Raw genomic sequence first — 25,946 nt, 5'->3', positions numbered from 1 at the left:
ATGAGGCCTGAAACCGAGAGAATATCAGAATCTATGGCTTTTTCCTGCTTACACATTCATGGGTCATATCCGATCAGTGCCACATAAGGAGAAAAAATCTGAATTGAGTCACTTCAAACATGCAACTTAAATGCGGCCTAATACATTTATTGTCAACAATTCATCAGTGGATGTTATTCTGAAGAAACACTTTTGCTAATCTTACATCAGGTTGTCATAACCTAACTACTTCTCCTGAAAAAACGTTCCCTTCTTGCTGATGTAGCCAAGCATGCATGAGCAGCGAAAAATAAATTATAATAAAACCCAGTGCATGCTATTTCCCAACTACGTTACTGTATATTGTTTATTTCTATGGATTTTGCCTGTATTTGACAGCAGAAAATAGGAGAAGAAAGCACCGGGGTGGGATCAGGACCGGACACGAAGTGAAAAATTGATTTTAGGTCGCCCACACATAACCACAAGAGTGCATCCCAGAAGAAAGTGCACGATCCGCATAGCCACTCCCTCACCCTAGTGATCCAAGTGCACATTATCAACGTGTTTAAGGAGATTATTCTTTCTATTAAAGAGAGTATGACCTTTATGCTGTCTTTAAAACGACACATTTGTTTGGATTTTAAGTCAAGCACCGGCACATTAAAGTCCTTTGGTGTGAGAGGGTGAGCCTATAAATATGTATAATAACAACGTATGCATCATAAACCCAGGCCTTTAAGATCTGTCAATGTAAATGGAGAAGATAAACGAGTGTACCTCCAGCTGAACTGTGTGTTCTCGCTGCAGTTTCTGGATCTCTTCTGAATGCTCCAGAACTTTATTTTCCATAGTCTCCTGCTCAGTGCACACAAATATGACATAAACAAGATGATAGTTTATGATCAATGCAAACTTTAAATTGCACGAGTAAATGAAGCCTCAAAACCCTTTAACATTCAGCTTATAAAGTAAAGTGTGACGCCATAAACAACACTGACATCAAGTGGTCAGATTGATATTGATAGAGCCACAGGTACATTAACAGTACCCATTTGTATAAAACACTGCACCTCTGCTTCCTTGAGCCTGCGTTCGAACCAGCCCTTCGTTCCCTCCATCGACTGAACCTGAGCTTTTAGTTCCTCTACGTACGGCTGAAGGCCCTCCAGCTCTTTGTTGCGTGCCTGAGAAGAAGCAAAAAGCATTTTATTTTCTGAAGTGCCTATTACAGTGTCAATATCTCTGAAGTACACTGAGGTTAAGTGCTGTGTGCTACTGTAGTTCACAGATCAACACCTGTGCAGTCTGAACTCACAACTCCTTCAGTTATCTGTTCAGAAAGGAGTTTAAAATCCTGTTGATAACCACTGAAAATCTTTGGAAAAGTTTGTAAAAACAACTTTGAGACACCTGTCATGATTATAAACCTATTAAACTTTCAGGGTTCCCACAACTTAGTTAACTTCAACTTCAAGAAACTTTCAAGGACTTTCCAGGTCCAATACACTAAAATTCAAGGACTAAATGTTGGGACACATTTCAAGTGACAGCAAGGTAACATTGTGTTCCCTTTTGAGATACATTGTTACAGTTCACTTTCGAGGGAACTCGCGCTGAGTCACTGCAGTGACACTTTGGGGACGCCTCCAGGGGTAAGTGAATGTGTATATCAAATTCATCCAATGGTGAGGCTTAACAACAAAGACAGGGTGATGCAGGAGCCAGGAAGTATATCGCTATCTTAAATATTGCCAAAGACGACGTTACAGGGACGCAGGAAGTATGGCAAGGGAGACGCAGCGCCTCGTTCCCTTCTCATTACATACATAACCCGAGACGTTTTCATGTGTCAAACACAACTATGCAAAAAAGCATTTTGGTATGAATCAACATTCGCATATAGAAGATATGTGCATTTAAAGCGAACAGTTTAGCATGTGTGCTTAAAAAGTCTAGAATTTTTATGATATTATCCTACACTACACAGAGAATAATATGGATTTTTTTTCCAGAAACCTTCTTGCATAAAATAGATTTAAAGCATTTTCAATGACCTGTATCTATGCATGTATATTTTCAAAAACTTCCCAGGGCCTTTAATTATTTTCCCCCAGATTCACAAACTTTCAAGGATTTCAAGGACCCGTGGGAACCCTGAACTTTGCAAAGGGTTTAAAGGGATAGTTCACCTTAAAATGAAAATTCTGTCATCATTTACTCATCGTCATGTTGTTCTAAACCTGTATGAATTTATTTTCTGATGAATACAAAAATATATATAAATCCTCAAAGAAACAAGATATTTTTACCAGATTTGAAACGCTTATATCAATGTATGACACAAGTCGAGTGGAATTATTTATTTTATACTTTTAGGTCCTTTTAAAACTTGAATGCTTTTCTGGTTATAAGATAGTGACCACCTCAGTCACCATCCACTCCCATAGTTACCAGAAAACCCTAAACAACCCTTTAAAACAATCTGTGCTTAGGTTTTGAAGAACAAAGAATGACATTAGGGTTAAAACAATATGAGGGTGAGTTTTGGGGTTAACTATCCATTTAAGATTATGTCTTCCTGCAGCTTGGTGGTAAAGCATTGCATTAGCAGCCCAAAAGGTAATGAGTTCAATAGCAGGGAACACACATACTGATCAACTGTATACTTCCTTGTAATGCACTGTAAGTTGTGGATAAAAACGCCTGCCAGATGTTTGTTATCATAAAACTGCAGTCCCGCTCCTAAAATTATGATTTAAAGCTTACACAACTGATGTATTTTGTATGGAATAACGTAAGTTTGTACATATTTAACAAACCCTCCAGTATGCTTTGCCCCATAGACATCCACTGAAAATGTGACTTTCTCTTGTTTGAACAAACTGAGGTACAAATAAAATTTTCTGTGGTGATCAACTGAACTGCACAGATGTTGTCACAAACTGAACACCACTTCTATGGTCCATCCATCATCTCTACCCTAATTTTCTGTTCTCACCTTCTCATCTCGCAGCTGTGATCGGATCTCCTCTTCCGTGCGGTTCTTCTCCTCGTGGAGGCCTCGGAGTTCCTTCTCATAGCGCGCTCTGATGCTCAGCACCTCTTTCTCATGCTGTAGACGCACGTCGCCGAGCTCCTCTTTGTGCCGAGACTTCACCTGTGCCGTCTCGATGGCCAGTTCATCAAGCATGACCTTACGCTTATCTGCAGTCTGGGAGAACAAGGACAGGCTGGAGAGTCAGGTATGAGATGAGCCCTGTGTGTCACTGTCTTTGATGTAACTACCCATTCGGTTATAATTTATTTCAAATGAAAATGAAAATCTACTAGACATTTATCAATTATAACATAATTTACATAAAGAAGTAATTTAAAGGTAGAGTGGCAAATTCAGTCCGTTTAATTCTAAGGGTCAGAAAACTAATTATTACCATTTTTATGCAAATTACCTTAACTGACTTCAGGGGAAATAATAAAATGATATTAAAGTATTAAATACAGTCCCTTTGATATAAAGAAACCTCATTTATGTCTAAATCGGATTGCTGCATTTGCATTAATCGAGTCATTATGATGGTCAAAAGATCAAACTGATGAATTAACTACAGGAGCTGGAGAGAGCAGAAAACGTTTATGTTAAAATGCTTTGATGTTGAAACTGTGTGAACTCTAAAAGGATCAGAAAGAGGCGTGTCTCTGTGTTTAACAGTACATATATCAGCAAAATAAACTCTATATAAAATATTATAAGATTAATGTCTAAAAGATTTGTGTTCTGTTCAGGATTATGAGAAAATAACATTAGCCTGATATGAAAACAGTACAAGTTTATGATTTGTAACGCAGCAGCAATCCCTGTGCATCTATCCCAACAATGACCACGTTTACATGCACCCTCATAATGCGATTATAATGCAATTTTGGAAATATTGCGATTATACTTCACCTCATGTAAACACAAGCTCATAATCTCAGAAAGCATAATCGTATTAAAACAGGTGGCATACGCTGTTTTTAATCGCAGTATGCGGACATGTAAACACTTTAAATCGCATTTATACTGCACTATAGTGCGCATATGTTTTTGGCAAGCACCTTAAGCACAAATTCGTTTTAATCTTGACAAGTGCTGGGTATTGGCAAGTGCCTCACGATACGATATGTATCATGATACATGTGTCATGGCACGGTGTACTGCGATACGATGCGGTACGTTGCATGTTTCGATACATTGCAATGCTTTTTCTTTTTTATATCAAAAATGTAAAAAATAGAGCTTTTTTTTAAAAGCCAAAGCGTGTCCATACACGAAAGCTGCAGGTGTTTTTTAAAATTTCTGCCATTTTTTCACTCCCGCTAACTTCTGAGACATTGGCCGTATATGACAGACAACTGGACAGCGACAACTACAGCAGCTGCGGAGGAGGTCGTTTGACTCACACAGAGGGATTTTTAATTTAAAAAAATATATATTTATATATAGTAAAGATTGAAATATCGATACACTATCGTGGAAATATCACAATAGTTAGCTGTATCGATTTTTTTTGCACAGCCCTAATCTTGACATTAGGATGCACCAGTCTGCCTTTGTCCAGAAACAGCTTAAATAACGCGACAGCAGCGTATAAAACTATAATATTTCTGTCTTTATCACGGCACCAAATAATGAAATACGTCCAGAACGTGTATGTCATTTAACGCAAGTAAATTAAAACGTGGACAGTACATGTGAGTTCATTATTTGTGCTGTACATTGGGCTATGTGTGAATAATCAAAAAATATAAACTGCATGTAAAGAGGAGTGAAGAGGTTATAGCTCCAGTCATGTAAACATCTTAGTGTCATTAAATCCTATGATTATTGGATATTATCGCATTATAAGTGTACATGTAAACTTAGGTCAATGATGTCATGCTCTGATCGATCTGCAATGCAGTTGTATTGGAGGTAACTGGCCGACATTTAACAAATTTCAGGTTCTCTCTGAGGGTTTACTACTGATGTAATGTAATATATTCAAATAGACCGCTGTGTGATCTTTACCTTTCTGGCCTCTTCTAACTCCTGCTGTAATTTGTCTTTATCTAGTCCCACTTCAGTGAGTTGCTCCAGTAGTCGACTGTTTGCTCGGTTTGACTCCTGATCAACAGAGAGAAACAAATCAATTACTATAAAGAACATCTAAACAAACACATCAATATCACACAGCATTCAAAGTTACTTTCTGCAACACATTCAGTACACACAGAAGTGCCTCGTCATTGTCAGTTTTGTGTTTTACGTTACTTTCGTCAATGCTTATTTCTGATAAGTCAGATCAAGGGTATCGGTCAGAAGTTTCAGACAGATCTTTCAAACAGGAAAGTACTGGAGATTATTTAAGAAAACTAAAAACTGCACAAATAAAGTATTTCTGCTTTACTTTCTTGAAAAAAAAGTCTTTATAACAAGGCCAAACTAGATTTTTGAAAATTGAATGTATAACACCAGTCATTACAATGTAACTTACTCTTTAAAATAATGTGATTTGCACCTAGATTAATATGAAGAGCTCAGATGCAAAATACGCTAAATTTCACCTCCTTCAAAAATGAGATAATGATATTGACCGAATGCTCTTGGCTTTATATGTCAATCAAATACCTTTGCTTCAAATGTGCTTAATCCCCGCCTAGCGCAATTTAGAAATACCACTTTGTTATAAGGATCCGTTTCATGCCACGTTGAATTGTTATAAGGATCCGCTAAACGCCACATCGACTTTGTGCACTTGTCCTCTAAGTGCATGAAAACGCCCATGGATCCCATTCAAACTTTTGTCCCCTGTAAGTACTTGGACCTGAATACGTATGTTGCAATCACATGGACAACAGCGCCCCGTAATGTGTGCTTTCACCATTTACAATGTTTCTAGTTGCATTTTTAGTGATTTTGCAATTGTTTATTATGTCTTATCCAAAGAAGTGGATATTTTGACAAAAATGCTTACATGCACATAGAGGGTTTTGCTGTGAAAGACATTCGTGAAAATACGGCATTTCATTTACTGACTAACAGTGTTGGGGAAGTTACTTTTAAAAGTAAGCATTAAAATATTAAGTTACTCACAAAAAAAGTAACTAATTGCGTTATTTAGTTACTTTTCATGGAAAGTAATGCTAACTTTACTTTTGAGTTACTTTTGCGTTACTTTTTCTTGGCTGAGGCTTGATCTCTTTCAGACCTTGCAGATGTTTTTTATGACTGAAAAGTTCTGCATTCAAATACTGCATATTTCATCACAAAATTTATGATCTGAAAGACTTTTCGGTTGACATACCGAATCTGTTTTGGCCGAAAAAAATACCAAACAATAGTTTGTTCCAATCCAAAAACCCCTCATTTAAATCATTATTTCACAGCAAATATTGTGCTGTACATAGAAATGTGTTGCATTCAGAAAGTAAGAAATGTGTCAAAAGTGTTTGCATGTTGACCTGTAGCTGAGAGTTCAGATCATCTCTTTGTGCCAGAAAGCTCTCCTGATCACCCCGTCTCTGCTGAAGCTCGCTGTTAAGTGCCATGTTTTGCTCTCTCAGCAAATTCAGTTCCTGAGTCTTCACAGTTTGTATCTGAGAAACAAGACACACATGGCAGGTTAAAATACACACACACACACACACACACACACACACACACACAGGATGAAGAGTGAAAAATACAAACAGATGACAAATGAATCAATCCCTGTTTCCGGATATGCCAAATTAAAGATGTGAAATCAGTAAATACATTAAGCGTTCAGCATTCTGGTTGTCAACAGCTTAAAACAAATTCAGCAGTGTGCAATTCAGCACAAAGCAGAATTCAATATGACAATAAATGTACCCATGAGTGCTTTTAAGCTAAATATAACCCTTCATGCAAGATTTATATAAATGTATGCATTTATGCATGCATATGGAGACAAACTTTCAAGTTTGGAAGAAGTACAATGAAGAAATAATATATTAAATATGGACAACTTTTTAAAAACTACAACACATTTTAAAGTGCCAGTTTCAGCAGATTTTGTAGCCGACATGCTGCAGAAGTCTTCTTCAAATAAAGATTAAAGCTGCAGTGTGTAATTTTTAGAAGGATCTCTTGACAGAAATGCAAAATAATATACAAAACTATATTATCAGGGATGTATGAAGACCTTTTTATAATGAGCCGTAATGTTTTTATTACCTTAGAATGAGTCGTTTTTATATACATACATAGAGGGTCCCCTTACGTGGAAGTCGCCATTATGTGCCGCCATGTTTCTACAGAAGCCATTAACGGACAAACGTCTTTTACTAAGTTGTTTCCGACGATTACATGTTTTTCCGGTGGAGGCTACCGTAGCTTCTCTATGCGTTTCAAAAGCGAGGGGTGGGCAGTGGACTGAGCCGTTGGTTGCAATTTGCAACCTCACCACTAGATGCCGCTAACATCTACACACTGCATGTTTAAATGGGCATAGATTGTTTCTAAAATGAGTTAATGTTTTGTATTAAACATGGAGAACACATTAAAATATTTATATATTTGAATGCATTTATATATTTATATTAAAACACTAAAGATCCAGACTGATAATGAGCAATGGCCACGGCATAAGGATGGCAGTTATCCACCTGTAGTAGAGATGTAATGTTACAAAGAACCAGACATGGTTACAGAAGGATAATGATGAGGATGATGATGATGATGAAGGTCATGATGTCATATCACAATCAGGTACCTGTTCTAGAGCTGCAAGATTTGTCCTGAGAGCATCGTTCTCACTCAGCATACCCTCCACCTGCTCCTGACTGACAGCACTTTGACATGCTACCTGCAGCTCCGCCCAAACACCACCAAACACCACCAGAGAGAAAGAGAGATAGATAGAGAGATAGAGAGATGGAGTGGATGAAAGAATGTAGAGACAATAGACAGAACAGACAGAAAAAAAAGAAAGGACAACCAAACAGGATGAATAAAAGAACAGATGAACCAAAGGACAGACAACCAAAATATTAAGTGAATACATGGATGAAAGAAAGAAAGAAATGCAAAGTAATGAGAAATGAGAGTAGGAAATGCACAGGCATGTGTGGGATGAATAAAGACAGACGTTTTCACATTCAGCGTGGGATTGAGGGGTGAGTGATGATGAAAACAGGAAGAGTACATTAGTGGGAACAGAAGAACAAACCCAAAAAAAGCCAAAAGAAGAGAGAAGAAAACAGGCAGAATTAGAAACCAAAGTCATACAGGTTTTTATAGATGCAGTCAAGCACTTCTGCATCAACGAAAAGAAAGCAAAAATACATCAGCTTATCAGCTCGCTGCTTCATTAAGATGTGTGACCTCACAGTTCTGGTGGCAGGACCTGCAGCAGGACCGAGAGCGGCCCGCAGAGACCCAACCCGCCTCTGCTGAACCCCACTAATCCTTAATTATTCAGATGATCTTTAGCACCACTTTTGCATAAACGCTCAATTAAATCAGCATCTCTCCTGAGATTATTAACTCCAGAAACTTCTCTTTAAGACAGAGAGAGGAGTTTGTTATCAGAAGAAAGACGACACGCATGTTGAATTATACAACACACTAAGGGGCCGATCACACCAAACGCGCTTATGCCAGTTGCAGGCGTCTTTTTGAATGATTTTCTATCTGCCCGTGAGGGTTATATGCGCACTGTTTCTGACTGCCGCAGCACACGTTTTTGAAGGAGCAGTGCAGTGCGCCTTGCGTTTCCAAGTGTTTAAAACGCGTTTGGTGTGATTAGCCCCTAAGTGGACGTGTACACCAAAGAGTTTAAACGAGGCTAAAATGGCAGGTGACTTTTATCTTTCAAACGCAGAGACATGCGAACATGGACAAAACCGTGAGAAAGCAGGTTAAAGCAACACTATGTAGTTTTTTACCTTTAAATAATGTCTCTAAAATTATTTCAGTGATAGAACAACTTTTAACTGGACAAATTGTACTGTTGCTGCAACCTGAGCAGCCTCCTAGCTGCTACAAGCACACTCTGAAAGTGGCGGTGGAGGGTAGGAAACCGCCTGCAGAACAGTGTCTGATACCAGGCACTGTAGCACTTTTCAACCACATGGGGGAGCTGTAAGTCATTTTTACATGGAAACTACATAGTGTTGCTTTAAGGTCATGCCACGCGAAATCGAGGTAATGATCAAAAAACTACCTGTGCCGATTGTTTTTTGCTTACGCCGTTTATGGGCTTTCCCTGATAAAAGAAAACCTTTTTTTTTTTTTGAGAATGACAAACTGTGTGCTATATTTCGAGTTTATAATCAAAATATTTGTTGATTAATAACTTAAACTACACAGAGAACATTCTTCCAAACTTATCAACATGCAAGTAAATTCTTTTTAACTTTCCATTAAACTATTTCTTTAAAATGCGAGATAACAACTGCAGGATTAAAACAGCAAAGTAATCAAAAAACTGCATTCTTGCACTTAAATTAACATCCCAATTTTTACTATTTGATCTGATAAGGAGCACTGTAGAAATGTAATGATGTTGCGCACTGCTAACAACACCCACGTGAGTCTCATGCGCTTTATACATGCGGCGCATTAGGCAAAGAATTTAATCCGTCACACCTATTATCATTAAAAATGCACTAATTTTATGCAGATTAATCATCTGCTTTCATTTATAAACCTGTTTAGTACACAGCGAACCAACAGATTTTAAATAGCAGATTTTCTGGAGATGTGCTAACAACCATCTGTGATGGAATAAACATTTAAGAATTAAACAAAAAGTGAAATTAACTTTTACTCTTCTGTATTTTTCCCCAATCGTCTTTGTCTGTGTTACTAGAAACTGTGCTAAATATTATATACTGCCTTCTATTTTTTTTTAACTGCATATTAAACATGACTGTATGGAACGTACCTGAGCACAACACAGCATCTACACTCAACTAAAGGATTATTAGGAACACCATACTAACACTGTGTTTGACCCCCTTCAGAACTGGTTTAATTCTACGTGGCATTGATTCAACAAGGTGCTGAAAGCATTCTTTAGAAATGTTGGCCCATATTGATAGGATAGCATCTTGCAGTTGATGGAGATTTGTGGGATGCACATCCGGGGCACGAAGCTCCCAATCCAACACATCTCAAAGATGCTCTATTGGATTGAGATCTGGTGACTCTGGGGGCGATTTTAGTACAGTGAACTCATTGTCATGTTCAAGAAACCAATTTGAAATGATTCGAGCTTAGTGACATGGTGCATTATATTGCTGGAAGTAGCCATCAGAGGATCTGTACATGGTGGTCATAAAGGGATGGACATGGTCAGAATCAATGCTCAGGTACATACCTGCAAAGTCAGAAGGGCTGAAAAAGGTGACACATTGTATACGCGGCCGCAACCCTCCCACCCCCACCCCCGGAAAAAGAAAATAAGTGTAGACAAAATATTCTTCAGGTAAAACAACCTTTATTAGCACCGCTATTAAACAACCTTACAACTGGTGAATGGTAAATTATATTTTTTCAATGGGTGAACTTTTAATCTTTGTACAGCGCCTTGAATGTGTTAGCATTTAGCCTAGCCACATTCATTCCTATGGCTCCAAACAGGGATAAATTTAGAAGCCACCAAACACTTCCATGTTTTCCCTATTTCAAGACTGTTACATGAGTAGTTACATGAATAAGTATGGTGGCACAAAATAAAACTTTTGTTTGGAGCCATAGGAATGAATGGGGCTAGGCTAAATGCTAACACATTCATGAACCGCTGTACAAAGATTAAATGTGCACGCATTGAAAAAAGATAGGTATGTATTAATTCATCTAAGCTGAGGTAAGAACATAGTAAAATATTAAAAAACGGTGGTGTTTTCCTTTAAGGCTAACTTAACTGCCAGAGCAGGGGCCTCATTTATAAAATGCTGCGTAGAAACCAGCGTACATTTGATCTTACGATCATTTATCAAAAACGCGTACGTGTGATCAGAGGTGTAAAGAGTAGCTGAAAGCCATACTTGAGTAAAAGTACAGATTCCTTACTGTAAAAATTACTCCACTACAAGTTTCAAGTCACAATTTAAAAGTACTTAAGTATTTTTACTCGTACTGAATGTTGGCTCAAAGATGCACTAGTCCTAGACACAAAGAGACATTGTAGGTCAGTGAAAACCAAGAAAGTTTATTTATGAGGTTTTACTTCCTAATATAGAAAAGAAATCAAACACCTCACAGATTAAACATAGTCATAGTCTTTTGACTAAAATTTAATTTAGTTTTAGTTATTTTTGTCATCTGAATTCATTTAGTTTTAGTCTAATTTTATTCAACTAAGTGGCATGAGATTTTAGTCTACATTAAATTTAATTTAAACCCATTTAATTTTAGTCTAGTGTCATTGTGTACTCTTACATAGGCCAATCCTAAAAAAGTTATAATCTAAATATATCAAAAATTCCAGTATTAGAGTCCAGTAGGTTGTTACAGTTAATATACAGTAACAGAAATATGATAAATGCATATTAAAAACGTGTTGTTCATTTGAAAGATTAATTGAAAACACATGTAGTAGACGTAACACCACTATCTCACATTAAGGACAGTGAAATTGTACACTTATTATCAATCTTAAAATGTACTTAAGTTACTCAGGCAATCAGTACAGAACATCGCTTGTTTATTTAGGCTTATATAGTAAGTTATATCAACCAGCTCAGGTTAGCTGATAAAGTAGCATCAGAGTATATAAACATTTGTGCTTGCCTTTTGAGGTGCGGGATGGCCCTCCTGCAATCACGCATCACTTTTGTTTTGATTGTAGCATCACATGTTTAACAAAGGGTCCCTTGACAGAAGCAAATGTGATATGCATCCATATGTTTGCGCTTTATGTCTTCTCTCAGATAAGACGCTAACTTTTCTCTTCAGTTTATGACATACGGAGCACGCAGACGTCCCGCTACGGTGGCTCAACGCAAGCCATTCAGCGTTTGACGTCAAAGTACCGCGAGACCAGACTTCTCCATATGCATTTGATTCGCTCTCGCAGTACTTTGATTTCATACGATTGCCCTGCGTAGCCCCACATGAGGTCCCTCAGTTGTGTGTGTGCGTCTAACCTCGCGACCACAGATTCTATCCATCATGACACTTTCGTCTCGTTTTTATTTGACGAATAAACAATGTAGCGAGTAACGTTAAGTGTCATTTCAAATGTAGTGGAGTAAAGAGTACAAATACCCAATCAAAAATGTAATTGAGTAGAGAGTAAAAGTTGCCTATATTTTTGATACTCAGTACAAGTACAAAGTAGCCCCAAAAAGTACAGTAACGAAATACATTTACTTAAGTACTTTACACCTCTGCGTGTGATTCACAGAACAAACTCACGCACAGAAAACGCGCGTACCCGTTTCTTTCAGATGTGAAATCTATAAATCGCAAATTATCTTGAACTAGTATGCATCTGAACAGTAAGATTTCCACCTTTAAACGATGCCTAATTAATGCCAGCAAGAATGGCTTATATTTTCAAAAACCTGCAGCAATCGGACAAGCAAAAGTGCCTCAAAACTAACAAAGCTGATGCAGCCAAGGTCTTTTTATTGAAGCTGCTGGCAACGCAAAGACCCGCCCTTCACGTAACCCCATTTGTTCAGCTCCCATCCATTGGCCAATCGGCTATCCTAACCTTAACCACACTGTGATGACCTCACGTGATGACCAAAGAGCTTTTATTGTTTTTGTGAAGAAGACCGCAGTAGGTTTTTGAAACTCCCGTTTATGGGAAATTGAGACCCCCCCACCAAAAAACAAAAACTCTTCGGATCTACATGATTCACGTGGATGACCTTTTCAATTCAAAACGCTGATTTTCGCCAAAAAGCGTCTAGTTTGCAGGTATGCAGGTAGGTCGTGGCATTTAAACACTGCCAAATTGGCACTAAGAGAAACTAGAAAACCTACCCAACACCATTACACCATTGCATTAAAGGGGCCATGGCACAAGACTTTTTTAAGATGTCAAATAAATCTTTGGTGTCCCCAGAGCACATATGTGAAGTTTTAGCTCAAGAAAATACCATATAGATAAGTTATTATAACATGTTAAAATTGACACTTTGTTGGTGTGTGCAAAAATGTGCCGTTTTGGGTGTGTCATTTAAAATGCAAATGAGTTGATGAAGTGCAAACACTGATCACAATGATGGTGGTTTATTGCAATTGAAAGTCAATTGTACTGTGAATTTTTTTCTCTCTCTTTTTCTCTGCACTAAATGGCAGTGCTGTGATTGGATAGTGCAGATTAAGGGGGCGGTATTATTCTAAAAAGAGCTCCTTTTGACATCACATCATAAAGAGGGCCAAATTTAAACTACCTATTTTTTTATGTGCTTGTAGATAATGGTTTGCCAAAACTAAGTTACTGGGTTGATCTTTTTCACATTTTCTAGGTTGATAGAAGCACTGGGGAACCAATTCCAGCATTAAACATGGAAAAATTCTCATTTTCATGCAATGGCCCCTTTAATGAGCAATTGAACAGGTGTTACTAATAATCCTTTAGGTAAGTGTATATTCACAGTACACGTTTTGATCCGGACCAGAGTATGCTAAGGTCATTATGATGCGACTGCTTTAAAGAAAACCGGAAGGCATGGCCACATGAGCAGACTTCTTATATGCCTTTAAATCTCTCTCACGGTTATTTAATGCCATAAACCGATGAGTCTGCAGCGCTGCATGAAGTCGAGCACAATTATTATTTAGGGTCATTTGGGACATGCCATTACACGGTTGCAAATGTGCTAAAAAGTACCAATGGGCACCTTGGCAAGCACACGACACCCACATAGGCAAGGATAATCACACTATTCAAGCAAACCACACTTTGGGTGTCAAACGCACTTGGGTATGTTTCAGCATGCAGATTGCAAGTACGCCCTTAATATTTAAAGAGATTTGCTTTATTTGTAGGAATAGTAAAAAGTAGATTATGCATCCTGCATGCCAATAGCAGGTAGGTAAGCAACTCTGAGCGTCTTGGTTTGTATGCATTGCCGTCACGTACAGCAGTGGAGAAACAGGGATGCGGCTACCTGATCTTTGAGCGCGTGGATGGCCATCTCATGCTCTTTCTGTTTACTCTGCAACTGTTCCTTCAGCTCAGCCACATTCTGAAATCACACACACACATGAAGCGTCAGCCAGAAAGATTCAATGCATTTTTAGTATGACAGTGATGGATGCAGTGGGGTGTCTACGGTCCATTAATCTCTGCAGATGCGTTTCAGATGCAGAAGTTCGTCCCTCAGGCACCGACTGCACTCTCAGGGGTTTACAAATGTTTATCATCATATTCCCTTAGTGACCATCCATCGATCGGTCAATGATAACCGCAACAAATGGGCTCTAATGTTATGGAATTTGGCAGGGTGGCCTCCGGCGGATCTCACCTGGTTGGCGGCCATTAAATCGGCTTGAACTTTCTGCACACGTAGGTTTATGGATTTCAGCTCCTCCTCTTTCCTCTGCTGGATCTCATCAATTTTAGTCCTGTGGAAACAAATATATCATACGCCATCAAAGTCTTGATATGACTAATGTTGGGAAGCTCTGCTTCCAGGCATAGCTAAACATCAAAATAAAAATATAAATTCAGCAGAAACAAGCGCTATGGCACAGCTTAAACAATGTCATGTGAACAGAGGTGATATTAAAAACTGCATACCAGGATATGAGATACAGAATAGGATTTATGTATTTTCTGTTCAGGGGATTTCTATTTCTACCTGTGTTTCATGACATCCACACAAACTGCTGAACTGAACAGTAAACAAATATTATTTTGATTTCCTTTCTTAAAAAGGCAACTAAGTGCTTTGGTTTACTTCAAATTTTTTATTTACTCCATTAGCAGACTAGTGCAGATTGAAAAATTTTAGTTGGTAAAAAAATACAACGACGATAGGGTTTAACTCAAAGTTAGTTAGCATTTGTAGTAGGATCAGTGTGATATAGCCTTATGGGGTGTACACAACAAACACGAATTAAATGATTTGCGCAAGTAGATTACATACAAAGTAGGGATGTGCATCTTCATAACTAAGATACGCATATCGATGCATCGCCTACGATACAATTCATTAAAGATAAATATGAAGCAGCTACCGATGCGACACGATACGATTTACCACGGTACAATGCAGTGCGGTCCACTTTCGAATCGGTTCAACAAAATGTCATTTAATGCAGCATGGTGCAATGAAAAAAATATGATGCTAAGCAATTTTAAATGGTACAGATAGTTTCTACACATTGAATTTGTATTTACTTGTACTTGTTGGAGGATGCAGCTTTCATTTGTATTTACTTGGTGAAGGACACGCCTCGGTATCCATTGTGTTGTGATACGTCAGCAGCGTTTAAAAAAAAACTCAAAATATTGGTCACTTTCTAAATAATAAAAGTATAATAAACCTACTAAACACCATTGAGGATCGTAACTAATTTGGGGGCTCGTCCGGGATTTGAACCCGGGACCTCTCGCACCCGAAACAAGAATCATACCCCTAGACATAAATATTTTTCTTTTACCAATGCAAAATATGTTAGGAACGATGCATCTCAATGCAAATGCAAATTTGTAACCAATGCACAGTTTTTAAACTGATGAATCGCATTGTTACATTTTTATGCCGATGCATGGTGCAAATCCGGGAATCTTCACATCCCTAATACAATGTCAATGCAAAGACACGAATATGCATGGAGTGATGGGATTGATGCGAATTGGGTGGCAAGACTGCCGCAAACATGCACTATTTGCCTTATATGCATCTTCCATGCAAGCTGGAACGCATTGCGAAAACATTCTTCACGTTTAGTGTGTACGCCCCATTAAACGCACTAACAATATTATATAGGATATTAAATGCTATAGAATGTTGTAGCTTTAACAGTTGTGCTATATTCTAATTATAATATATTCTAATTAGGGGTGGCACGGTTCACAAAACCCTCGGTTCGGTTCGTATCACGGTTCTATGGTCACGGTTCTTGGTTCAGTACGGTTCTTGTTGTTATTTTTTCTTTTAATTTTTAACACTCCAGAAATGTATTATCTTATTAATGTATTAATTATCCATAATTTAGGATACAGTATTAAAAAAGTTATATCATGTAATCATGCACAAACTGAATTTGACTTTAAGGACATTATTGGGACCATCTCTGAGAAAAGCCAGGTGAGATTTTGATACAGCAAGAGGGAAGACATTGATGATTTCAACATGCTTTTCATTTATTTGGCAAAAAAGAGAATGTGTATTGCCATCTACATGAACTTATGTGCCTTTTTAGCACACAAAGATAACTTGCATTTATCAAAATGCCTACTTCAGTGTAGCTCTAAGATTTATTACTGAGAGGCTGCTTAAATACTGCAGAGAGTATATATGTGGATGAGAGAGAAACATAACGTTTATATCTGTTATATTTAAATCCGTCTCTTTTGTCCACTTTTGACCATTTCTGTTCTGATTACTTTAAGGGGCAGTTTATGAAATAAGATCGCGCAACTTTCACACGCTAGCAAAATGAAACTACGCGGAAATCAGCCGCTTTCGTTTTATAAATGAAAGGCTAAAAATAGCGCTGAATACGAAAAGACGTAAAACAGTGTTCATTAACTTAGATTAGATAAATGGTCGGAGAGAAGGCTGTCGCGTGTGGTTGTATCTATTGTTTTATTTCCGCTGTCATCATAGGTAACATAAAATAAAAAATGTTTCCACACACCAAACTTATACGACACTGGGGCATCCTCCAACTCCGGGCAGACTTCCATTTCTCTCCCTCTTGCCATTTCTACATGTAACATGACCGGCAGCACTCACTCTCCACAGCAGTCACCTCTTCTTTCGCGCTTTTCGCGAAAGGGAAACACGCTATCTGGGGTCACATACAGGGCACGAGGCTACATTGCGCATGCCATGAACCGTTGAACCGTACGGCACACACGCGCTCCGAACCGAGACAAGCGAACCGAGCGGTTCGGATTTTTTTCATGAACCGTGCCACCCCTAATTCTAATCTGCTAAATGCCTAAATTTAATAAAAATGTCACAGTTTTGTACATTTTCTCAGAATTAAATACTAGTTTAATTGTTTGAAACACAGAGCTTATTTTTCTGAAATCCCAAGAAAAAGAGTCGAAAATATTCTTCAGGAACGCAGGCCGCTCACTGTTTAAATCTCCTGCTGGTGTGTCTCTCTCACCTGCTGTCATTGTAAAGTGCTTCTTTCTCAACCTGTAGCCGCTGAAAGCTGAAACAGAAGCATAAATAGACACAACAATAATAAAAATAACAGATAATATCTTGTGATCCAGGAAAACAAGAACAACAGACAGAGTTCATGTATAGAATCTTTTCTTTGACATGGGCCTATCATTGAGTTAGCATTAAGAGGATCTGATTGGCTAAGAAACTATAACACATAGGGGCGGATTCCCATACAGGGTTCAGATTAATCCAGGACTAGGCCTTAGTTATATTAAGACATTAAAGTAGTTTTAACAAACATATCTTACAAAAAACAATACTGGTGTGCATCTTGAGACAAAACAATGGCACTGATGTATGTTAAAATACGGCAGTGCAAGATGTTTTTAAATTAAAGCAGCTCAAACATGCATTTAAGTCTGGACCTGGATACACCCTGTCTGAGAAACAGCCCCATAGGAAAAGTTAGTGCATTACTTAAATGGAAATGAAAATTAAATGATGGTCATCCGCACCACACCTGTGGATTATTTTGGATTATTTCTTAAATATTTTAGCTGGATAGGTAGAAAATCACTTAATCACTATTGAAATCACTGCAGGATTAATTGTGCACTGCACAATTCAGTTTGTGTTTTTTTTAAGAGTTTTTTTAGAAAAGAGATTTAGGACAAAATGAAAAGCTACATTTTTAGCAAGCAACCAACACTTACCTCTCTTGTTTTTTCTTTAGTTTGTCAGATAACTAGTAATTAAAAAAAGAAAGAAAACATTAACATTAAAATGTGACAACATCAAGACATTCTTTTCTTTTAAACAATGTAAACCTTTGAAACATGCATAAAAGACAGAGACAGTAAAAAAGGTAACATTTTGTTTTCATGTCTTACCTTAGCATTTTCTTCTTGAAGTTTTACAATTTCTGTCTGCTTGGATGTCTGAAAATTTAAAATATTTTAAAATATAAAATATCACAGAAATGCCAAGACAACATTTGAATTGTTGCCAAGACTTTGGTTTGAGTCCTGTTTAAGCAATTTATTGGTAAATGGTAAATGGACTGCATTTATATAGCGCTTTTAACAGACCTATGGCCATCCAAAGCGCTTTACAATTAGCCTCACATTCACCCATTCACTCAACCATTCATACACCGACGGCGGTGTCAATTTTTAAAAAAGAATTGAAAAATACATATTACATCCAGCAATAAATGCAACTAAATGGTAAAACTCAAAATAGTTATTTTTATGATAATTAGTAACTGGTTGATGTCTGCTTCTTTAATTACTCCAGAAAATAGTTTTAAAATACATAAATTAGCAAAAAGAGAAAAGCAAAAAGAGAAAAAAAACACACACTATCATCAGCAGTTTTTGGGTAACACTGATGTTTTACCTCCAGTGACTGCAGTTGCTCTCTCAATAAGCATTTCTCCTCCATCACTGTTTGGAGCTTCAACTTCACATCTGCAATTTCAACATAAACATATCAACCCTAACCTTTAACCTCTGGTTTCACAGACAAGGCCTAAATATCTTTAAGATACAACATTGTGCAACCAAGGGCTGCTTTTAGATCAATTACCTCTCAATTACCTTTTCTGTGAGTTTAATAAGGTCACACATTTGAAAAGAAAGGATGTACTCACCGCTACGATCATTATCTCGTTCTTGTTTCACATCCTGCACTTCGGCCTGCAGAGAAAAAGACGACATAAAATACTAAGCAGACAGATTAAAAGCAGGAATTGTTCTTATGAACCGCTTTGTTTTATGTTGTCTGTAATGGTAAAAACAGACTGGCTGTTGATTTACTAATTGATTTGACCTACACGCTGGTTTACTGTCCATGCATTGCCTTTATCTTTCCTGTGCTGATGATGTCTCAGAAACGGCTGATGGTGGCGTCTCTGCTGTGTCTGCCAATATTTACACAGCCTTTGTGACCGCTGCATTAAACCTGACCTCCAAGAACTTCAGCAGAAGAGAGCTGAATCAACAATGCCCTTAAAATACTATTAACTTCTTAAATTGAAGTTGGTAGTTTCAAAAAGTGGTTTAAGAATAGCTTTATGGCAAGATTATAATGAGGTCGATATTTTCTATGCAAACTTTTTGACATGACAACCTGCAGCCTCAACAAAACATTAAGCTCACGGTTCCCACACCTTAGTTAACTTCTAATAATAATTTAAGGACCTTTCAAGGACTTTCCAGGTCCAATAGCCTCAAATTCAAGGACAAAATGTGGGGACACATGTCGAGTCAGAGTAAGGTTACATTTAAAGATACATTGTTACAGTTCCCTTTTGAGGGAACCCGCGCTGCGTCACTGGGGTGACACTTTGGGGATGCCTCCAGGGGTAAGTGCGTCTGAATGTGCATATCAAATTCAACCAATGATGAGGCTTAACGACAAAGACAGGGTGACGCGGGAGCCAGGATGTATATTGCTATCTGAAATATTGCCAAAAACAGCGTTACAGGGACGCAGGAAGTATGACAAGAGAGACGCAGCGTCTCGTTCCCTTCTCAGGGAACAACAATAACATACGTATCCAGCGACGTTTTCATGTGTCAAACACAACTATGGAAAAAAACATTTTGGTATGAATCAACATTTGCATACAGAAGATATAAGCATTTAAAGTGAACAGTTTAGCAAGTGTGCTTAAAGTTCAGAATTTTTATGATATTAACTTTCCAGGGCCTTGAATTTTTCCCCCAGATTCACAAACTTTCAAGGATTTCAAGGACCCGTGGGAACCCTGTAAGCTATAAGACTTAGACGAAGACATCTCACTGACATAACAGGCTTTTTGACTACAAAACATACCAGTCCTCACAAAACTGCACTGTTGATTCAAACCCATTATCTGTTACCTGGTCTACTTCATTACTGCCTGGGACAGCAATGTCTTCACTGTGACCGCTGGCCTCTGACCGGACTCCATTAGTGTCAGCCTCTCCATCGATGAGGACATCTTTGCGTTCTTGAATAGCTACATAAACACATGCAAATATACTTAATAATGATTTAATTCCTTTAGGCTTCTCATGCAAATGATTGGAGCATGTATGCCTCACAGACATGATCTTGCCTTACCTGTCAATGTCTTCTGCAGGGCAGAGTTTTCAGCCTGGAGCCGCAGGAGCTCAGCAGAGGTGGGGCTGGAGGCGGGTCTTTCCAAACCTTGACCCTCCCTCAACCCTTGATTCTCTACCTCTAACTGTTCAATCTGGGAACATAACTACACAAAGAAAGGTAGCCGATCAAAAAACTGAGGAGTGATACCAAGTGTTATTTTGTTAAAGAAAAAGGAGGGGTGGGCTCAGCACCTTGGACAGCTCTTGCATAAGGGTGCTGTTCTGCAATCGAAAATCATCTTCCTGACTGTGTAACTTCCCCTGAAGCATCTTGTTCTCACTGAGTAAGGCATCTACCTCCTTAAAAAAAGTATATATATACAGCAGTTACCAAGCATGCACATACATTCCTCCATGCGTGATATTCAATATTCAGAGCAATTCAAAAACATTAAATTCACTTTTTATCAAAAAAAAAACTCACCTGTGCTTTCTTGCTTTTGTTCAAAGCCTGAGGGTAAAAATGAGAAAAGGGAAAATCATATCAATCACTATTTAAGTGCAATAACTGCTAAAAGGGGGGAGACACCCAAAATACAAAGACAAATGCAACTGCTTGATATGTTGGGGATGTTAAAAGGCAGAACTTCACGACTTGTATATTTAAAAAACACCTGGCACAGACACAATGTCATATCCGCACAACAAGGTCAGTGCATATTCAGTATAGCTCTTAATGGGTGTCAAACCCATGACCTTGATGTCGCAGTGTTGTACCAACGAAGCTGCGGGAACTCTTTCTGCACTCTTGAGAGATTTTATGAGCTTCCAGTGCAAATACTTCATCTTTACTCGACTGCGGAAGTGGGGAGAAAATGGGCAAACAACTGTAATAGACTTGCACAGTCAATTACTCACAGTCACGATTACTGCACAGTCAACTGCGTGCACACAGCACATTTACAAGGCCGTGTACTGAAAACAAAGGCCACCAGCAGAGCTCATACTGCAAATAATGACTTTTTACTTTTTTTGTCTTGTTTTCAGTACAAATATATGAAAATTCTTAAATTAAAATGCATTTACGCAACGAGCAAAATGACCGTAGAAAATAAGTCTAGGTTTTGGACAATATTTATTTTTTATATTTAAGTGAATTTGCAGCTAAAACAAGCAAAAAAAATCTGCCAATGTGGTAAGAAAAAAATCTTGAACTTTTTTCTTAAACACTTAATTCAAGAAAATTTCAACAACAAAAGAAGAGTTTCGTTGCAAAACGAGATAACCACCGTTTTTTTTTAATTGTTCAGAAATCTAGTTTTTTGGTTGTGCATTCCAATTAATTTAAATTCAACTGCAGTTGGTTTGTTTTGATTTAAAACTTCATAACTTAACAAATACAGCTAAGTAGCACCATAAAACAAAAATAATAACATGATAACATAATAATAAACATGTTTTGACAAAATGTAAAAAAAATGGATTTATCTCGTTTTGCAACGAAACTCTTCAAAATCTTACCCCATTGGAATCTTTTTTTGCTTGTTTTAAGCACAAATTCACTTAAACTGTATATTTTGTTCTTAAAACTAGACTTATTTTTTAAGGTCATTTTGCTCAACAAGATAATACATCTTTACTAGAGATTGACCGATTTATCTGTTTCCCGATATTTACACTGCAAAAAATGATTTTCAAGAAAGATTTTCTTAGTATTTTCTTTCAGTAAAAATATCCAAAAACTCCCAAATCAAGATGCCTCTGCCCGACGAGCAAAACGACCCAGGAAAACAAGTCCAGCCTCCAGACCAAAAATACAAATACAAGTGATCTCGTGCATAAAACAAGCAAAACAAAAATCTGCCAATGGGGTAAGAAAAAAATTCTTGAACATTTCTCTTAAACACTAAAAATTCAAGTAATATTCAAGAAAAATTAGCCTACCCCATTGGCAGATTTTTTTGCTTGTTTTATGCACAAAATCACTTAAATTTGATATTTTTGGTCCAAAAACTAGACTTATTTTCTTGGTCGTTTTGCTCATCAAGAAAAAGCATCTTAATTTAAGAATTTTTAGATATTTTTACTGAAAACAAGACAAAAACACTAAGAATTTTTTTTCTTGAAAATAATTTTTTGCAGTGTAAGCATTTTATCATTTATCATTATATTAAGCATTTAATTCATTATCAGGTATCGGTTTTTTAATATCAGATTGAACGTTACACGTATAAATCTTGAGGGTGTTTTAAGACTCCGGTGCGGATCCGCTGCTGGTTTGCTATCTGTTATGCTTATCAGTAGCCTCGTAAAATTATGTTCATGTGCACTCACCGGGTTAAAGGCTGAAGCACAGCCACCGCATGTAGCTAACTTTTAACAAGATTTACCTAAGTTATATTAACATTTACCAGATAAACATTATTAAAACATCTAAATAAATGTCTGTGGAAATTAATTAATTATTTATTACCTCCGCGAGCTATTGCAGTTTGATACAATTAATGCAGGGGTAAATGCATACATAAACAGTGCTTTGTCAACAGACATTTCATAAGCTATAACAACAAAATATTAATAATTCTGACATAAAATAGTATACCAGTTAAAAAATGCAATGATATGTAAGCTGTTTTGTTTGTTCCTTTCCTGACAATGTGTATTCTGACATAAAATAGTATACCAGTTAAAAAATGCAATGATATGTAAGCTGTTTTGTTTGTTCCTTTCCTGACAATGTATTATTCCAGTAAAATTATTCATTAAATTAATATTATCCAGCAAATTATTCATCACTCTTTCAGACCCCTATGATTGTTATTATTATAAGGGTTTGTTCAGGTGAGTAGTGTTGTAGTAATTTTGTCAAAAACAGAAGTATAACAGTAAAAGCATATCGGTTATCGGGCACATAAGCATCCAAATATTTGGTATCGGTAATAAAAAAATCAGTATCGGTCAATCACTAATCTTGATTTAAGAATTGTTAGATATTGGTACTGAAAACAAGACCAAGTAAAAAAGTCATTTTTTGCAGTGCATGATAATAAAAGTCTTTACCCTCTGTGCTTTCACATAGTCTTTCTCCAAGGTTGAGATCTTCTGACGAACACTGTTCAGCTCTATAACATAAAAACCACACTTTGTTTAATTATGTTATGTCATGCCAATAACAGCATGCAATACATGACTTTCTTTTTCAGATTTACAAATGGCACTGGAAGTGCCCCATTTTCAACAAGTTTTTGTAATGTCGTATCAGTAATGTCGTCAGCCTTCCACCTGACCTCAACTCTTTTGCAAACATGCACACGGTCATAGTTTATGAAGTATGAAATATAAATGTTTCCTAAGAAAAAAACATTGCTTCAGAAGACATTCAATAACTCAATGGATTACTTTTGATGGAGCAGTACAGATTATAAGATGGTGAACAAATACAGTATATGGGTGAATGTATTGAATAGGGAATGGTTATGTATGTTAACAGTCATTACTAACCTGCAGTATTTTTCCGCAGCTCATCAGATAACTGGTAGTTCTGCGTTCTCAACTCCAAGAGCTGAGCCTGAGGAAACACACATTAAAAGACTGATTTATAAAAAGTCATGTGAGCAATTCCAGCATTATGAATGTGACATTTGCAGTCAAAACCAGAAATATTAATTTATAACCAAAATATTGAACCATCTGTTTATGACACATACGTTTTTGTAAGAAAACATACTTTATAGTAATAAAGTCAAAGTTAATTAAAATGCACAATCCAGATGCAACAATACCCAACAAATGAACGAAGGGCAGCTCTTCAACGTTATGGACGTGACATTTCTCTGTTACGGACGTGACAATTCTAAAATTTGCAAATACTTAACTATAAAAACACTATAAAAGCTTTAATAGACTTTGCATGGGTATTTAAACCACCAAATATTAAAATATATAATTTCAAACAAATATATTTTTTTCATAATAAGGTTGACATTTGCATGGAATTGCCCATATAGATAACTAATCATATAGATAACTGTTTAAAAGCAATGTCACCACCAAGGAAACACCAACATTACATAAAACAAATAACTTTAATTCCCGTGTATTCCTATTAAAGTAAAAAGTTCAGTTAATAAGTGATTTTCAACATATAAAGGGTTTATCAACGCAATGCAAAATTTTAATGAATGAGTCTGACAAACTGGTTGCTATGAATATTAGCTTCATCTGGGCATGTAAACAAGAGGATGCTAGTGCAAAAAAAACAATGACTATGACTGAAAATCATGAAGGCAATATGTTATTAAATTTTACAGACATAAAATATTGTCAAAATTCACCACGTCATTTAAAAGAGACCCTGTGGTTCACGAATAAAATGTTAACAGCTGCATTACATGCTAACGCTGCTAATGAACACTAATGACACGTTAGCATGCTAGCAGGGTAAACACATCTCTCTGTTACACGTCACACACCCATCAATCACACTGATAAATGACATTTAGCCAGACGGTCTTCTTATGAACCAAACTACTACATTCATTTATTAAAATGTCCATAAAATCTATTTTTTCGCTTGATAACCGTTAGCTGGACATGCTAGCGGCTAAAGCTAACAGGGTGTTTATCCAATGAGGAGATGACCAATCACATCTTGCAGCTCTTAAGTAAACACACGTTTGCCTATTTACAAGCAGTATCGATTTTAAACATATTTACAATCTAATGTCGTTAAGATGAGTAAAAATAAGACGCTGTTTGTACCTGCATGCGATGAAACTCCTCTTCAGACAACGCTTGCGCCATCTTCACCCACACAGCAAAACACTACAAGACGAAATAAACACACTCTCTGTGTAGTATTACTGTGCTTTCTGACAGGTCTATGTGACAGAAAGAGTTGTCATTATGACAAAATTATGACTAAAGCTACAGCTGTCTGACTTCCCTCATCTCTCAACGACTTGAGTTGACAGAGGCGCGTTCATGTGTGCACCTGTTCTCCAGGTGGCGCGCGTACGCTGTGCACGTTCTATCGCTTGACCGCAGGACCCTCCAGCTAACCAGACAGCATTTGTAGGCGACTGATGTTAAAAATGCTGTCAAATAAGGCAGCTCACTACATTTGAGACCATTTGAATCATCATTATAATGGTTTATAATATATAATAGGGATATAATGCATTCTTTGTGCAACAATCAAGATGTTAGGGTGCCTTAGTGATATAAAATGTTATTAATTTGCTCATGAGGACACATATCCAGTTATTTTTGCTATTTACAACATTAAACATGCCCTGGAGTGTGTCAGTATGTGTAGTGCATTGCTGTGGTGAGGCAGAAAAAAATACAACCACAAAAATGTATCAAGTGCCCAGTGTTTTTTATCATTTCAAAGTGGGCTTAAAGCTGAAAGACTGAGTTTCCTGTTGTGGCCTAGCTTGAGTAAAGCGCTTATCTAGTGTTAATGCACTTATCTAGTATATCTAGTTTGAGATGAAAGTATCATGCATCTACTATTTTAAATTAAGCAGGAACCTGAGAAGGGAAACATATTACTTTGATAATCTTCGTAAG

The 25,946-nt window shown here is 37.2% G+C and overlaps 1 protein-coding gene across 2 annotated transcripts in view; it reads right to left on the bottom strand.

Annotated features, from left to right (window-relative positions):
• gripap1 (GRIP1 associated protein 1) overlaps positions 1 to 25,398 on the bottom strand; it is a 71,197-nt gene extending 45,799 nt beyond the window's left edge. The window contains exons 1-20 of one of the 2 annotated variants that reach the window (XM_055167693.2): positions 25,134 to 25,398; positions 23,874 to 23,940; positions 23,433 to 23,494; positions 20,857 to 20,883; positions 20,625 to 20,732; positions 20,392 to 20,536; positions 20,169 to 20,287; positions 18,935 to 18,980; positions 18,682 to 18,752; positions 18,174 to 18,221; positions 17,997 to 18,028; positions 17,279 to 17,326; positions 14,455 to 14,554; positions 14,098 to 14,175; positions 7,737 to 7,829; positions 6,463 to 6,597; positions 5,030 to 5,125; positions 2,981 to 3,193; positions 1,053 to 1,166; positions 760 to 837 (exon numbers count right to left, since the gene is read on the bottom strand). In XM_055167693.2, coding sequence (XP_055023668.2) covers positions 760 to 837; positions 1,053 to 1,166; positions 2,981 to 3,193; positions 5,030 to 5,125; positions 6,463 to 6,597; positions 7,737 to 7,829; positions 14,098 to 14,175; positions 14,455 to 14,554; positions 17,279 to 17,326; positions 17,997 to 18,028; positions 18,174 to 18,221; positions 18,682 to 18,752; positions 18,935 to 18,980; positions 20,169 to 20,287; positions 20,392 to 20,536; positions 20,625 to 20,732; positions 20,857 to 20,883; positions 23,433 to 23,494; positions 23,874 to 23,940; positions 25,134 to 25,175 — 1,722 coding nt within the window. In that variant the 5' untranslated portion in view covers positions 25,176 to 25,398. The remainder of the gene's footprint in view (positions 1 to 759; positions 838 to 1,052; positions 1,167 to 2,980; positions 3,194 to 5,029; positions 5,126 to 6,462; positions 6,598 to 7,736; positions 7,830 to 14,097; positions 14,176 to 14,454; positions 14,555 to 17,278; positions 17,327 to 17,996; positions 18,029 to 18,173; positions 18,222 to 18,681; positions 18,753 to 18,934; positions 18,981 to 20,168; positions 20,288 to 20,391; positions 20,537 to 20,624; positions 20,733 to 20,856; positions 20,884 to 23,432; positions 23,495 to 23,873; positions 23,941 to 25,133) is intronic. The other variant, XM_055167694.2, reaches the window with a different exon arrangement.
• Between the last annotated feature and the right edge of the window lie 548 nt (positions 25,399 to 25,946).

The sequence above is a fragment of the Misgurnus anguillicaudatus genome, chromosome 5, assembly GCF_027580225.2.
Source record: "Misgurnus anguillicaudatus chromosome 5, ASM2758022v2, whole genome shotgun sequence".
NCBI classification, from domain to species: domain Eukaryota; kingdom Metazoa; phylum Chordata; class Actinopteri; order Cypriniformes; family Cobitidae; genus Misgurnus; species Misgurnus anguillicaudatus.
The sequence above is the reverse complement of the archived record's forward strand: the minus strand, read 5'-3'. Positions and strand labels throughout refer to the sequence as shown.